The sequence below is a fragment of the Madurella fahalii genome, assembly GCF_045866475.1.
Source record: "Madurella fahalii IFM 68171 DNA, scaffold_3, whole genome shotgun sequence".
NCBI classification, from domain to species: domain Eukaryota; kingdom Fungi; phylum Ascomycota; class Sordariomycetes; order Sordariales; genus Madurella; species Madurella fahalii.
Window position 1 is genome coordinate 5,549,131 of NW_027263973.1, and position 15,699 is coordinate 5,564,829.

The window sequence follows — 15,699 nt, forward strand, 5'->3', positions numbered from 1 at the left end:
GGGCAGGGCTTGTCCAAGCATTTGAGATAGCCGTCAAGCTGTTCGAGAACGCACAGCTCACGCACACCTGGATCCGCTACGTACCGGAGCCATCGCAGTCCAATGGCTTCTTTGATTGTCTGAAGAGGAGTGTCTGCGAAACTCTCGCTGACAATCGTATCTTGATAACGTGGAACGAGTCGCCACAATGACCAAACAAGGCATTGTATATATCCCTGAGAATTTCCCCGGCCGTGATGGGGTGCCGCAGACCCTGCGTCTTGAAAACAAAAACCTTTACCTGTCCTGGGTACAGCGACTCGGACGTCAAGTATCTCAAACGCCTTTGGAGTCAAAGAAATGGAAGAAACCGGCTTCATCAATGAACTGCAAGCGCTAATCAACGATGCTTTAGCCGACTTTGCCAACAAGCCTATCTCATTGCACTCTAGTCTCTCCAACGCTTTGAATGGCCTCCTTGCGAGTCGGATGTTTGATGGGACTCAAAGCTCCGTGTTGAAATTGATTAACCTTTGGACGGGGGAATGGATATCGCCAACGATGAGCGCCAGGGTTTTCTTTCCGTCCGACCAAGAGTGAACTATTCCCGGAGGCACCGATATAATGGTGGTGGGCCTTGAAGCTGCAAGTGACCCGGCAGTTGCCAGCTGTACTCCCGGCTGGGAGTGACTCAGTTTGTGATATCCGCCGTCCAGAACCGGATTGTTGAAGTTCACTCTCTCGACAGCAAGCCGACATCGATATCAAGAGCCAATCTGATAGCCCGGGCCCACTTCCTTTTAGAACACGGTGGATAAATGCCAGCAAGGCCCCAGTTTGGTGGTTACGGATAATTAAAGGGCAGTACATCCACGCGGACGAGGTCTATCTCGGCTCTAACGACGACGATAATCCCTGTCTCGCAGCAAAGGTGTGCTCCAGGACCGGGGACTTGTTCAGTTTCCTCCACCCAGATAATCTATCTGCGAGCCCGAAGGACCAGCAGGCCTAGACATAACGGCTTGAAGAGAGCCTTGGCGTCATGAAAATTCTCCGGCTCGTAACTGCTGAATTTCCATCGAGTCTCAGCCCAGATTTTTGGTTTATGATCCGGAAACTTCCTCCCGAACGTTGGCTCGGAGTTCTCTGTAAACACGGGAAAGACTACGAGAAATGGGTGGGGCTGAACGAGGACGGCGGTGTGTCGCAGGAGGGCAAACAGGGTGCGGACGCAGAGCGTCTACGGGCCGAGCTTGCCATGGCTAATGTCAGGCGGAAGCACGGCAAATTTTACCTTCTTTCGACGACATTCCTACCAGTTCGTGGATATGGCTTGGCTTGCGACTGCCAGGGCGCTCTTCTCTCCATTTCGGACCCCACCCATCTGCGCTGCGGGTTCTGAAGCTCCTCGGTGTCGTGGTCGAGAACGACGCACGATTCTTCTTGAGATGTCTATCTGAACGGTCGGGGAAACCCACCACACTATCCATGGTGAAGTTTCTTCTCAACCGAGTTGAGGACCTTCGTTTGGATCATTGCAAGAAGGACATTGGGTAAGCCTCCGGCGAGAGGGAACTCGTACGCAACCCATGTTCCATTTCGCTGACTGCCGACAGATGACCAGGCGTGAGTTTTACGGTGCGAAGCGATTAATATTTGTGCCTTCGCCAGAGTCCCACACAAAGCAAGAGCAAGAGCAAGAAGCGACGCCACCCACCTTTGGAATCCAGTCAAAATCGCCCAAAGATAGTGACAACGATGGCGAGGACTGGGATATTATTGACAACGACGACGAAGTCTCGCAGGGACAATGGTACCATCCTGACCATTGTCTATAGGCCAGACCGCCATATTTCCGTATGAATGCCGGCCTAAGTAAGTATCCAGGCAATAGTCGTCTCTTTTTAGACATATTGGGTATCGGCAACGTCAAGTTCAAGCATTTCATCTTGGAGTTGCGCTCCTTTGTAGAGAGCGATTCCCTACTGTACATACGCAAAATTGTGATGGCGATGAGGAAACTCATCCGCAACTTCGGCATCCAGGATTACCACCGCCGGGACATGGTGGGCTTGACCATTTGGCCCGTCCGCATGCCAGCACCAGCAACTGACGCGCCTGGTTTCCGGCTCAGGTCCCATGGAAGCCCAGGCGGGTGGTTCATCGCCGACACCGTGCACTACGGACATATCTTCAAAAATAATGTCCCTCTTCTTGCCCGACTACGACATCTTTCACATGCGGTCCCTGTTCTATACCGTGGGACTGGACTCTAGGTTCATCTCGACGGTCTATGAGTGTGCCCTCCTCACATCGCGACACGTCGAAGACGACTACCTCACTAAATTGTTTCGTTCCAAGTTTCGTTTTGTGGAGAGGTAAGGCCGGTCAACCAGGCTAATAGCCGGAACTTCGACGTGGAGCACTAACTGTTCTCGTCAATTGACAGGGTTGTGGATACCCTACCTGATCCGTTAGAGACGGCATCGCGTATGGAAAAATGGTCTAAGCTTAGAATACCCAGAGAGGAGGAGACCGTCGTGCGATACTTCATTCAAGACGGCGGTCAGTCGATTGAAGCAGGGTCCTTCCAACAAAATGCAGTAGTGGTTAGTGATAAAAGCGGTGAGCTCAACATCTACATGGTCGCCCTCGTATTTTGAAGTCGGCCGGACCTTGGACGATCTCCTTTAGTCGCTGTCACCACATCTTGGGATAGATCTGCAGAGAGACGGTAGCCAGGTCCGCATGCTGGGGGCCATCCTCATGACAGAGAGCAACATACGTATCAACAAGATGCTCGAGAAAATGGCATCCCCGGCAAGAGGCACAGCGACGACGGCGACGATGACTAGCTTGCCGAGGCCAGGGTCGGTGCTTACTCCCGTACATGGGGACACCTGATGGAAGGCGATGTCGTACAATTCTATATAGTCACGTCTGACAACTTTTATCGATCGTATGGCCTGTCTACGACGTCGTCGTCGAGTGGCGGGAGAAGACCGAAGTGGGGCTGGCTGGCTGAAATAGGTGTGCCTGATGAGGCCTTGTCTAAGTTCCTGTTCGAAGTCATCATGCCTAATGATGGTCTGAGGAAAGGTCTTGATTCTTGGGACGATATTGACGATGATTAAGATTCGCAATTTCTTGGAGAGCACGAGGCAAATCTTCTTCTGTCCCTCTTCCAATGTAGACGAAAACTGATATATCCGACCCTTAAGTTTCAAAATTCTGGAGAAAATACCGGGCTATAACTATGTAGCTGAGAAGAACTAGACAAGTGTACATCGCGACAGGGGGCGGGGATCGATCCCTACAAGTCGGCCAGGGGCGGCGGTCACGGTCGCTAACCCGTATTACCATCGCCGACCCTGATAGGCACTCCGGCCAGGCCGTAAGACAAAATTGCCCAGACATCATCAGTTCCCTGGCGCGAATGCCGAGGAAATGGCTGGTAGAGGTGAAGGTTTCTTACGGACCCCTGAGTGAGGAGTTTTCGCTGGATTGGAAGCAATTTGAACGGGTGGCTGTTTTGCTTATTCGTTTACTTTCGGGCATAAAGTTAACTAAACCATGCTCGTCAGGCTCGTGAGTTGACTTGGATGCGTATTTAGAATGACGGCAGCCCTCTTCCCTGGGATGTTCCTGTCGTTGTCAGGGTCTCCAATCTAGAGAGCGAGCCCATGATAACGTTCATCGTCAATCCGTGGCAGTCATATAACGGGGACAAATTGTTTCTTAGAATCGATGGAAAGATAAAAGCGCGGCCCGCCTAAAAGGTGCATGGCCCAGTACCGTTTGGTAGACTTGGTGGATTCAGATTGGCGGACACTATCTTTCACCAGCCCCTCCAACCCTGAACCTCAAAGATGCAAATGGTCCTCGTGATTTCCGTACGCGTAGTGCCCGACTCTAGAACTTGAACCGCTAACACAGGGCGGTTCCTGCCATTAACTCGAAAAATAGTGCTCATATCCGAACGAACCACGGCGGGAAACTCTTAAGGTACCCACTGCGAAGTATCACCACCCCCCCCCTTTAGATAATGCCCAATCATGTAGCAACTGCGACTCGAAATGGCTAGATGGGAATTTGACCCCCCGGAAATTTGCATGGGGGGTGTCTTTCCCTGGTGTGTTTCCATCGGTGTTAGCCGGAGCAGGCGTGGCGCTGAACCCCACCACGACCAACATGTCCCCCACCGAACCGGTTCTAACGTGGAATATTCGCCGCTGCTGCCGCGAAAGGCGCGCTAGTGTACCTTTTTCTAGCAGAGTAAATAAGTCCCCCCCACTAGCCGGTTCGGTTGGCGGAGAGCTGCCAAGATCCACAAAAATGGTCCCGGTTATGGTATATGTCGGCTGCGGCGGAAACGCTCCGGCAAGCACGTAGTTCCGGGACGTGTAGAGCCGGATCGTGAAGTTTCGGCGCGGTTCGTAAGCTGCAAATGGGAGACAAATGATGATGGTTGTTGTTTCTGCTCCATCGAGAAATGCGAGGGGCACTAGGGTCGGCGTGTACCAGTTATATCTCAGGAACTCATCACGCCCCTTCCACAATGATGCAGTCTCAGGCGTTCACCGAGAGAGCGGGACGGCCACGATAAGTTCGCAGCGACTCGAGACTGCTGTCGACGTCGATGACCCGCCGGCGAGCATGGGCGTAGATAACATGCTCGTAGTTTCTGTCGTCTTTGACCGGCAACGAGAGTGTTAACCCTGCCATCCCGCCGAGAACCGTGGCCGGGAATGCCCGCCTAGCTTGCTCAGCATAAGGCCACCGCAGTATTTAAACGCCACAGGACTTAGTGCCAGCAAAGTGTCGGGGGCCGGCCAGTCATTCCACAGCTGGCCATATCCCCACGACAGCAGCGTGTAGTCATCCGTCTCTTTCATAATCTCCTCTTATAGCCTGGCGAACGCGCGATCTCCTTTTCCATACAGCATAGGCATACACACACCGTACAACCCAGGGAGACAGTACGCCATGTCTTGCGCGTTGTCCGCCGTCTGGCCGCCCAGGACATGCGCTCGGCGATGCTGGCGTCAGAGAAGCGCTCGTGGCCTTTTACGGCCCATCTGACAGTCGGGTTGTGCTCCCAGCAGAGGTACCGCGGCGGGATGCCTGTGATACTCTGGATCAGGTCCGACAGGGACTCCTTAGTCCCAAGTACCTTCCTTCAAATCACAACCTCGGGCGCGGCTAGATTTTTGTTGAGCCCTACACTTGCCTAGATTAATTGCTAGGAGTTTATCTACATTACATTCTCACTGATAACTGGGTGCTGCAGATTCCGCTATATGAGAGGCGAACGTAAGTAAAGGTGTCAAGCCGATCAAACGGCGATTGTTACCTACAAGGCAACTCGGCTGGATACAAGTATCCCGGACTATAACACCAAACCGATCTTGGCTCCTACTCATTTGGCCTAGACATACATGATTTACCATTCACAGTGTCTCACGTACTACACTGCCTCGCCCCGGGTCGTAGGGCCACTGTAATATAACGCTTACACTAGGCCTCAAGTTAGTAGCTTATCAATGCATCTAACGATACGTATTGCACTCACCAAAGCTGAACGATCCATTCTCGTTGCTAATGCGCTCTGCGAGGTTGATATCGTCTTGGACAAGCTCTCCCTTCCTGTCTTTCAGGGCCGCGCGTAGAACAGGAACGCACTCGTCACCCTCGATGGAGAAGTTGATGTTTTCAGCGCTGTGGGAAAAGTTCTCACCACCCCATTCAAAACGGCCTGTTTTGTTTAAAGCGCTGATGAGCTAGACTAGCAATATGCAGTGATTGAGTTTATTTACCATCATTATTGCCAATGATGTCGTTTAGGTCGAATGTGGTGTTGACTTCGCTGCCGTCAGCGGCCCGGAGGGTAGCCTTCAGGATGTGTCCACCATCGACACGGATGTTTGAGGCGGAAGCGTGGAAAGACATGGTAATTACTGAGTATAAAGGCTGTGTGGCTAAATATCGGTTATAGAATAGGAAAACGCAAGCCGAAGCATTTGTACTAGCAGCTGGGAATCGCCTACGTATTTATGCATCCTATATGAACGAGGTATACGAAGTAAGCAGTGGTAGTAAACCTCCGATATCAGATTTGCCGTTATAAGCGAGCCGAGTCATGTTAGATGGGCTCGCAGCTCCACCTCAGATGCAGCGGAGAGGGCGTAGCAGAGGCTTGGCGAGAGGAGAATGCGTGGAGCATACGTAATATTCAGGTGCTTTGACAAAAGTTGACTCATGGGGCACATTGCATATCAGGGAGGGGAAGATTAGGCAAATTTAGGTTGTCTCTGGCTATGTCAAGAGTGATGATGCAACGCTAGGACGGCGCTCGAGATGAAAACGTCGGTAGGTGCGGTAGATTGTTAAATAGGGCCCAATGGGGATCAACAAAGGCGCTGTGGGTCGCCGCACGGGTTCAGATCAGCCGCACCTCGAGTAAGGTGCAGTTGACACACAACATTCCACCTAAATGCGGGAAATCTCGGGGGAAGCTCGACATACTGATCCAATAGGCGAGCAAGTTCTCCCCATGTGTTCCAGGCTAGTGAATTCATTCCCTTGACCGCGATGATGTAACCGAATCAAATCTGATTTGTAGGGTCCAGGTCGTGGATAGCGCGAAGGAAAAACGCCATTTGACCTAACGTATTTGATAAGCGAGCGGCGAATATAAGCGAGCGGCGAATTTTCCCCGCGACGCGAACTCTCCACCTTCAATCCTCAATTCTACCACAACAAGCCATGGCTACCCCCTCAAAAGAAGCCAGGATACTCTTGGCTCTCAAATCGATCCAAAACAGCAAAAAACCCAATGTTCTTTCCACAGCCAATATCTACAACGTTCCGGAAACAACACTTCGCTATCGACGTGCTGGTCGGCCTTCACGACGCGATATACCAGCTAACTCACGCAAACTTACGGGTCTAGAGGAGAGTACGATTGTTCAGTATATAAGTGAGCTCTGTATACGTGCATTTCCTCCTCGGCTTTGTTTTGTAGAAGATATGGCCAACCGACTACTACGCGAACACGATGCCCCCCCTGTCGGTAAACGCTGGGCTCACAACTTTGTCAAACGCCAACCAGAACTCCGGACGCGTTTTACGCGTAAATACAACTACCAAAGGGCTAAATGTGAAGATCCAAAGGTTATTCGCGAGTGGTTTGCACTTATATATAACACTAAAGCCAAATACGGTATCCTTAACGAGGATATATATAACTTTAACGAGACTGGGTTTATGATGGATATGATTACTACTGGTATAGTAGTTACTACCTCTGATGGCTTTGGCAAGGCTAAAAAGGTCCAGCCTGGTAATCGTGAGTAGGCTACAGTTATCCAAGGAGTGAATGCCCAAGGTTGGGCTATCCCACCATTCATCCTTTTAAAAGGGAAATATCACCAGGAGAGCTGGTATCGAGAGTATGGTCTTCTAGCTACCTAGTATATCGGTATAACCGATAACGGCTGGACTACTAATGAGAAAGGCCTAGATTGGATTCGGCATTTCAATCTTTATACAGCATCCCGTACGAAAGGCAAATACCGGCTCCTAGTCCTCGACGGCCACGAAAGCTACTATTCCGACCAATTCGAAACCTACTACCAGAAATACAGTATTATTACGCTTTGTATACCTCTACACTCCTCGCACCTCGTCTAACCATTAGATATTGGTTATTTTGGGCCATTAAAGAGGGCTTACGGCTAACAAATCGAGGAACTTATGTATATGTATATCACGCATATCACTAAGTTGGAATTCCTTTGCGCGTTCAAAGAGGCATTTTTTACCTCCTTTACCGACAAGAATATCTAAGGCGCCTTTGCTGGAGCCGGCCTTGTATCGTACGATCCAGAAAGAGTGATTTCCAAGATGGATATACGGCTCCAAACTCCAACTCCACCAGCCTCAAGCCCAGATACGGTACTACCTTGGCTATCCCAGATGCCACAGAACCCCCGAGAGGCCACCTCACAGACAGACCTTATTAAAGGCCGGATATCTAACCATCAAGGCAGTTCTCCAACACCTATGCTGGCTGCTGTGGACCAATTGGCCAAAGGTACAATGGCCGTAATGCACGAGGTGGCTCTTCTACGTACGGAGATCTCTTTACTACGTAAGGCCAATGAGGGGCTTAGTAAGAGACGGAGGGCCAAAAAAACACGTATACGGCTTGGAGGGTCACTTACCGTACAAGAGGTACAGGATTTACTGGACTAGAAGGCTGTGGATGAGCAGTTAGTCCAGGAAATACGGCTAAATGGTCGTGGTACAGGGGGGTCTGGTACGAAGGTTCGGTGCTGTGGTCTATGTGGCAAGCCTGGCCATAATTCACGTACGTGTCAGGAGGCTGAAGAATCATCTGATTCATCTATTTCTGGTTCAATTATTGTTATTTCCTAGTATTGTGGTTGTGTAATTGAGGATAGTTGTGGTGGAGTGGTAGTAAATTCGCCGCTCGCTTATATTCGCCGCTCGCTTATCAAATACGTTACTTCTAGGCAAGTAAGGAGATGAATCTCAGGTATTTGAGGGGCTACTTAGGACGAGAAATATAACGAAACAAAATGAACTATATCATAGCAACTGGATTTTAGGTACTCTTATAGCGAGCTCGATCCTTAATGTCCTTAGCAACTCGATGAAGTACTCAGGTGAAGAGTATGTATAATGCCGTCTCTAGCCTTGGGACCGAATGTAGGAGTAGTCACCTCACTAAGTATCACACCGCTAACCCGCCGAATACATGTTGCGGAAATAATCGTGAAAAACGGAGTAAAATACACCATCCGATCAAAAGGTCTGGGAGATGGCAATGAGCGATTGAGTACACGGAATGGGCCTATACTACATTGTTGCTAAGGCTTCAATCGAGAAAGTATACCAACGAAGGCCATTATTTTAAAGGTGTCGATAGAGTCTTCCTTAGATCTAGATAAAGAGCTAGTTTAGTAATATAAGAAGTGCTACTAGAGGCGGAAATCATGGTATATATATATTTTTAAGAATAGCACACAGACAGAATCATAGTAGAAACGGTATAATCCAGTTTATTGCATGGATATATACATTCACCAGTGGGAAGACATCGAATCTAATAGCAATAGCGTGTTTAAACTAGTTAATTTGTTACTAAACTATCTGCCTAAGAGATTAAGGTTATAGAGGATAGGGTCAAGGTAGCTATAGGCGTTACGTGGTAAAAAATAAGATAAAATTTGCGCTGTCTAAGAAAGCTCTGGGCAGAGCGTGCGGAAGCACCGAAATATATGATAGGAATGGGTCAGTGCCCAGGGAAGGTTCCAGAATCCTGGGATCACATGAGCCCTGGGATCCTAGCCGTCTGGCCCATCTGGGCTCTCACCACGTAACATAGGGAATGAGTGGTCTGGCGAGAAGGTAGAAGATGTTCATTCTCTAGATTTAGATAGAGAGAAAGGGGTAGAGGTACTGCCTATAGAGATATAAGAGAAATTTTTAATAGAGAGAAAACCTTTTGTTTCCCCAACTCCTGGAGATAATAACCTTTGTACCTCTCGAAACACTCGCTTGCCGGCGGAGAGAAATATCTGAAAGGACTGAGACATATATACGGCGTTGTGACAATTACGGCGAGCCCGGCTACAATTCGTATACCTATTGGCTACAAGCAATGGACTCTACCAATAGTCCATTACGGTATTAAGTAGAGGGTTTTCAACTAATTTACTTATATCCATCGTAGTATTTAGGATAGATATATACATAAATAAATATAGTACCTCTAAGTAACTCTAAATCTAAGGACCTTGTCCGGCAAAATATTGGGTAAGCGATATTTTGAGTTAGCTGAGTTGTAATTACAGTGGTTAATGCTAGAGATTTTGCACCTATCCTCCTATACAGCAAGGTAGTATTGTAGTAGGAACTTAATGCTGCGCTCTCTTCCTACAGCTTCTAAATGTTATGATAGAACTATCTGCACGTCTTCCGGGTGAAGCCGATGTCATGCTGGTTTCCATACCCGACCGACAGCCTTCCTATAAGTGAGATCCCCATCTCGCTCTACCCAGAGAATATTGAAGAACTCATAGATATCAAGATCTTTAATTTCCGCTATAGCCTTCCATTCATCAAGCCACTCTTTCTCTGCTGGTTCCTGTCCAAGCGTGCGACTCCCCCGGAGATCAGGACAAGTTCATATCTCTCGCCAGCCGGAACCTCGCTCTTGTACGAAGTGTTTCGGTGAAGTATACCTACCCACCTCGATTCTGCGTCGACTATGGCGCATTGGATGCAGTAAGGTGCCTCTTTCATTGATATATTGCTCCAAATCTTCCTGTCATGGCCCGAGTTTCTCCTTAGCAGAGAGCCAGCATACGCAAAAACACGGGACGACTGGAAAGACAACTGCATGGCCCAACGATCGTCTCCCCAGTCTTCACTCCAGGGCCGGATTGGCATAGGATATGTGAAGTTGACCCCTGGGATGTCTTGATGCCTGAAGACAAAACCAGAGGCATCTTGGTCTTGGTCGCGACTAATGGACCGAGGGCCATTAAGTTGGACTCGTGACCAACCATGGGGCATTTACGAGAAAGAAGGGTTTGCATAGTTCTTCCAAGACTGGTGCTCGTGATTGCTGATGAGATGTTGCTTCCCAGTATGGCAGTCGGTTTTCTCCCAAGACACCATTAAATATATCGAAACAAGCGGCCGTCCATCAATACTATCATTCGTTTCTTCCCGGACAAGTTGATGTGATAGTTTGAGCAAGGAGAACTCGACAAACCCTTGCCATCCAACCCATGACCAGCTGGGAAACAAGGTTACCCGCGTTGGGTCTGTCCGTCGGATGATTGGAGTGACAGGTTCCCACAACAGCACGTGGTCAAAGAAAAGTTCCGGAAGTCCATAGAGAAAGCCTCCTTTAAAGGTTCGGCTTAGCCTATTTATGATAGCTGAAAAGGCTCTGAGGCCGTCAAACGGGTATGTCAGAAGCCGTTGGTTGTAGGATGACACTAAAGCCGCATACTGGTCCAAGTCTGGCCATGGTAGGTATGGGAAGTTGTAGGAATCGCTTTCTCTAGCTGAGTTCGCTGTTTTCGCTCCATCTGGCTCGGCAGCAAAGCTCTTCTGACCAGATCGATTTGGGGCATTCCCAAAGCACCCTATCCCTGAAGAAGATGACGTTCCTCGGTGATAAGACACGCTCCTGGAACGTCCCTCCACGTCTGTGCCATGTAGTCATATTGAAGTGATTCTCGCGTTCAGGGATGGCCATCATAATCAGTGAATCTGAGGAGTGTCTGGGTGTACGATCGTGGAAGTGAGCCGCTTCCAATTCCGCGTAGGCCATGATTCGCATCGTTCCCATCGGCAGCTATGATGGTGAAGGATGAATGTGCATATATAGATGACATCTAGCCAAGTTGCTCCTCAAGGGAGCTCACGTCATCTTGGACGATGCAAATTCTGTCGACCCATAGATAACGTTGATGCATCATCCTGGTAAAAACGATTGCATCAGTGACTGTCCTTGGCAACCGGCTATGATTGGTTTCGTCTGCGAGCGCTCCTCGAACCTGAAGCCCTGAAAGACGTCTGGAATCATTCCCAGACATAGCCTAACGCCACGTATGTGACTGGCCGGCGTATCTCTACTAGGGAGAGATATTCAACGTCAATAAGAATAAGATAGCTTGGCGAGGATGGGTTTTGCCAGTCGGGCAATGTATGGCATATTACTCGTGGTGATCGTCGCAAAACGAGGGCCAGCGAAGTAGTCTATTCACATTGATCCAGCTGGCATCAACCGGAATGAAGTGCTCGGTTTGAGGCGCAAGCTCGTAGGATGGAATCAGCTCGAGATGTCTCAACTCATGGTCTTCAGGACATTTTCCCGATCGCCCGTTTTCGCTGTTGACTTGGACTTCGCATATCTACGCAGCGTGAGCATGAGCACTTAGTGGTAGCCTAACAGGTATCTGGCTTACTGGGGAAAAAACAAACCGCGGAAAGTTTTAGAGGAAAATACGGATCTGGCATCGTCGAAGCTGGCAAGCAGGGTTATCAGAAAGATAATGGCCTGCCACACACTGGCACGCTTGGCAATCTCTGTTGCGTTGGAGCTTAGCAAAATCCCACTTTAGCATGAAGCAGAACATGTCCAACCTTGGGTCCGCTAGAGTAGGTGCTATTCGAGCGGCGATGCTCACGCAAGTCTGACACTTTGATTTCTGGTCCATGGCAACCTGAGCATTGGCAAGTGGTGAGCCTAAAGGAGCATTGAAAAGAGGGATACTCTGGGGGTAGTGCGTACCTTTTAGGTAGGCATGGTGCCCTCTATATATCCCCAAAGCATTAGCTAATTACATAAGGAAGGTAGGTAGCTTGTCCTTTACCACTGTAGTGCAGCAGAACGAGTAAATAATTCTCGCATTCGAAAGAGTATGCCTTGCATTCCATTTAGCCGGCTTCAGTCGGTTGAGACTTACTGCACCAAACCATCATCCCCATGTCCTCTTTTCCATTTTTCCTGCCCCGCCTAAATATTGCGCATTCCCTTGGAACAGTGTTATTATAAGCCAACTCTTGTCGACCTGGCGGAATCTTGGCCAGCTGCAGGTGTGTTACGAATCAGCTATATACCGGGGGCATTCCGCAGGAGCCGCGGCAATCGAAACGACGTGACACGGAGGCACGGCAGCAAACTAAGACATGGACGCCTAGGGGAGCTGGCGACCATTGTCGCCCACGGAAGTTAAGAGGGAGGAAGATTGTATTTAAGAATCACCGCAGTCACTCTCTCGGGGGTTATATGGCGTCTGGAAGACCTAAGGTTGTGCCATACTTGGCTGTGATGCTAGGGGTATTGGCGTACGAAGCTGTACATCTAGGGTAGAGAGTACCCTCTCTGGATTGTATGGTATAAGGCCGGCTCTTAAAAAGCTACCTTGTATATTGCTCTCTATTATAGAGATAAAGAAGGCCTTGCGGAAAGCGCAGAGGAACTCGAGTTTGCTGACATGGTTGATATGTATATGTATTAAGTCCTTAATTTGGCAACTGTATGCCTACTTCAGTGGCCCGAAGTAGCTATATCGAGTGACTGACACTTATATGAAGAGTGTAGAGGTATATAGAGTATAATGATATTGTTCTGCTTGCAGTAGAGCTTAAACTCAGTCGAATAGTAGCTTTTGTGGCCGTCGAGGATCAATAACCGGTATGTACCCTTTGTATAGAATTTTGTAGTTGAAGTACTTGATCTAATCTAGGCCTACTATATTAGTAGTCTAACCATTGTCAGTAGTTATAATATGCTAGGCAAGTAGAAGATTATATTCCTAGTACCAGTTACTAAGGTAATATTATATGGCTAAGATGATAAACGATAGGATAGTCTAACTAAGAGTATTGATATCTTGGATCACTATTACCTACTTATAGTTACCAAGCTAGGCTAGCTTTACTTTACTACAGCTATCAGAGGTTATAACAACTATACCTATGAAAATGATCTCTATTATAAACCTAGTCTCGTCGAAGTTGTAGATGTCGTTATCTATAATACTGTACTTAGCCTTAGTATTCTATATAAATGCAAACCACTCGTCAATAACCTTTGGATCCTTGTACTTGGCCTTCTAGTGTTAAAAGGATCATGTGCCAAAGGATCAGGATCACAGGATCTAGTGTGGGAGCTAAACCCATGTACTCTATTGAGCTAAGGAAGACTGGCAGCTAACTGCGCCACTGTACGGACGTCATCTTGTACGCGTATCTCGTCTATAAAAGGAGCAAACTCTCCAGCAAAGATAGACGGGGACAGACGAAAAGAACAGAACACAATCAATACAAGACATATAAAATCCTAAACTGTCATTTCCCAAGATTCAGAGGTGCCGTGTTTCCGACATCTAGTAGTCGTATCGACATGCCCAACGTATATTGAGCTCTAGCTGGCGTTTAATAAAGTTGTGAGCCCATCACTTACTAACAGGGGGCGCATCGTATACACGTAACAGTTAGTTGGCTATATCTTCCATACCAGATAGTCTAGGCAGAAATACACGTAAACTAGCTCAATGCTATACCGAACAATAGCCTCCTCTTCAGAATTAGTAAGCCGGCATAAGTTGGTTGGAAGATCGCGTCGTACAGGCTTGCCAGCACATCGGTCAGAGAGGGTTATAGGCGGTATATCGTAGAACGCAGCTACAGCTTGGAGGCTTAATTTTTCATCGTTTTGAAGAGCTTCGAGGGCCGAGAGTATCCTGGCTTCCTTTGAAGTAGGAGGCATATTAGGTTATGGAGATAATTGATGTTAGGTGAAAAGAGGACGCATTGTGGTAGGGACTGTACGACTCGCTTATCTATACGACTCGCTTATCAAATACGTTATCTAAAGATTTTGAAATGGTGCAGAAACATACATCTACACCCACATGCCCACCAAAACAAGGGGGAGGGCTAAGACGGCCAAATGCCAGACAGACAAGATAGACCAGACAGGCCAGGCGACACCACCACAAATCGGGTCCCTGCAGCCGAAACAAGGTCAAAACAACATATGCAGATAGAGCTCCCTCTGGTCAGAGGGAGACCACTTTGCACGCAAAGAAAGCTCGTCAATTGAGCCTGCAACAAGTGTGAAGAGAGTGCTGAATTGATTGGTCTGTCTGAGGAGCAATGGCCAGGACGGCCCTACTTATGGTGCGAAAGAGAAATGGGCCCACGGCAAGTTCCAGCCCCCGGAGCACCATCCTAGCAACTGCGTCCCTCTGATCAGAGGGACCCTGCCCTCTGGGGACTGTTTTCCCCAACTCAATATCTGAAGGCAAGGCTCAAAATTGGCCTTATAACAGAAGGCGGTAGACCAAACCCGTGGCGGCTCACCTGACCGGATACAAAGAGAATGTTGACTACAATAAGTTTTATTGTTTACATTTTAAGAGCCTGAAACGACTAAAGCTTTAGATAACTAACTAACAGAGTTGTTGCTTCGGTACACGAGCGTTATAAAGCTGTAATTGCTGCTAATCGTATGCAGATCAAAGGGGGGGTTTTTTGGGGGGGGGGGGGGGGGGGGGGTTGCGTGGGTTGAGGGTTGGTCGGTCAGCACTCTCTGCATTTACTCCCTATTGGTATCCTGGCCAGGGAAAAATCATAGCTATCATATCATAGCACGGTACCGCGGACCTTAGCTGGAGAGCACAGCTTGTCCGAAAATTTACATCTCTGCCAGGGGTCAAATAAAAGGACAGCTTCACGAGGCCAAGTCACTAAAAGCTGTCCGGTTTTGGTCACAACGGCCAGTTTGCTGTCAGTTGCGGGCACTGGTAGGTTGACGCTGGGCCATGGGTTGTGAAGCATTCTGGCTCTCCACTCCAGGGGTGCCGTACCACCCATGCTCAAGGTGGACTGCCTGGTTTTGGATAATGCCTGAGAAAATGAAGCAGAGAGCCCTAGAGTCGCTGGCTTTGCACATAGCTTGTTGAACATCTCGGACTCTCCAGACACGTCCGCCTTGAACCTTTCTGCACCTTTCTGCACCTTTCTGCGACTTTCCTGCACCTTTTCCGCACCGGACTGCCACCCCGCACAGATCTTCTGGGCTGAGACTCGGACGGCGGTTGCACTAGGATTGGAGATTAGAGCGCTCGGACCGATCTACGTGGCCGACAGGCCCGACACGGCCAA

The 15,699-nt window shown here is 48.7% G+C and overlaps 1 protein-coding gene across 1 annotated transcript; it reads right to left on the bottom strand.

The window, feature by feature from the left end:
- Positions 1–5,528: 5,528 nt before the first annotated feature.
- On the bottom strand, positions 5,529–5,928 carry MFIFM68171_07014 (uncharacterized protein; the record flags this gene model as incomplete). The annotated part of the gene is made up of 2 exons (XM_071062434.1): positions 5,529–5,734; positions 5,796–5,928. 2 exons carry the CDS (start codon positions 5,926–5,928, stop codon positions 5,529–5,531), a joined length of 339 nt encoding a protein of 112 aa, XP_070918535.1.
- Between the last annotated feature and the right edge of the window lie 9,771 nt (positions 5,929–15,699).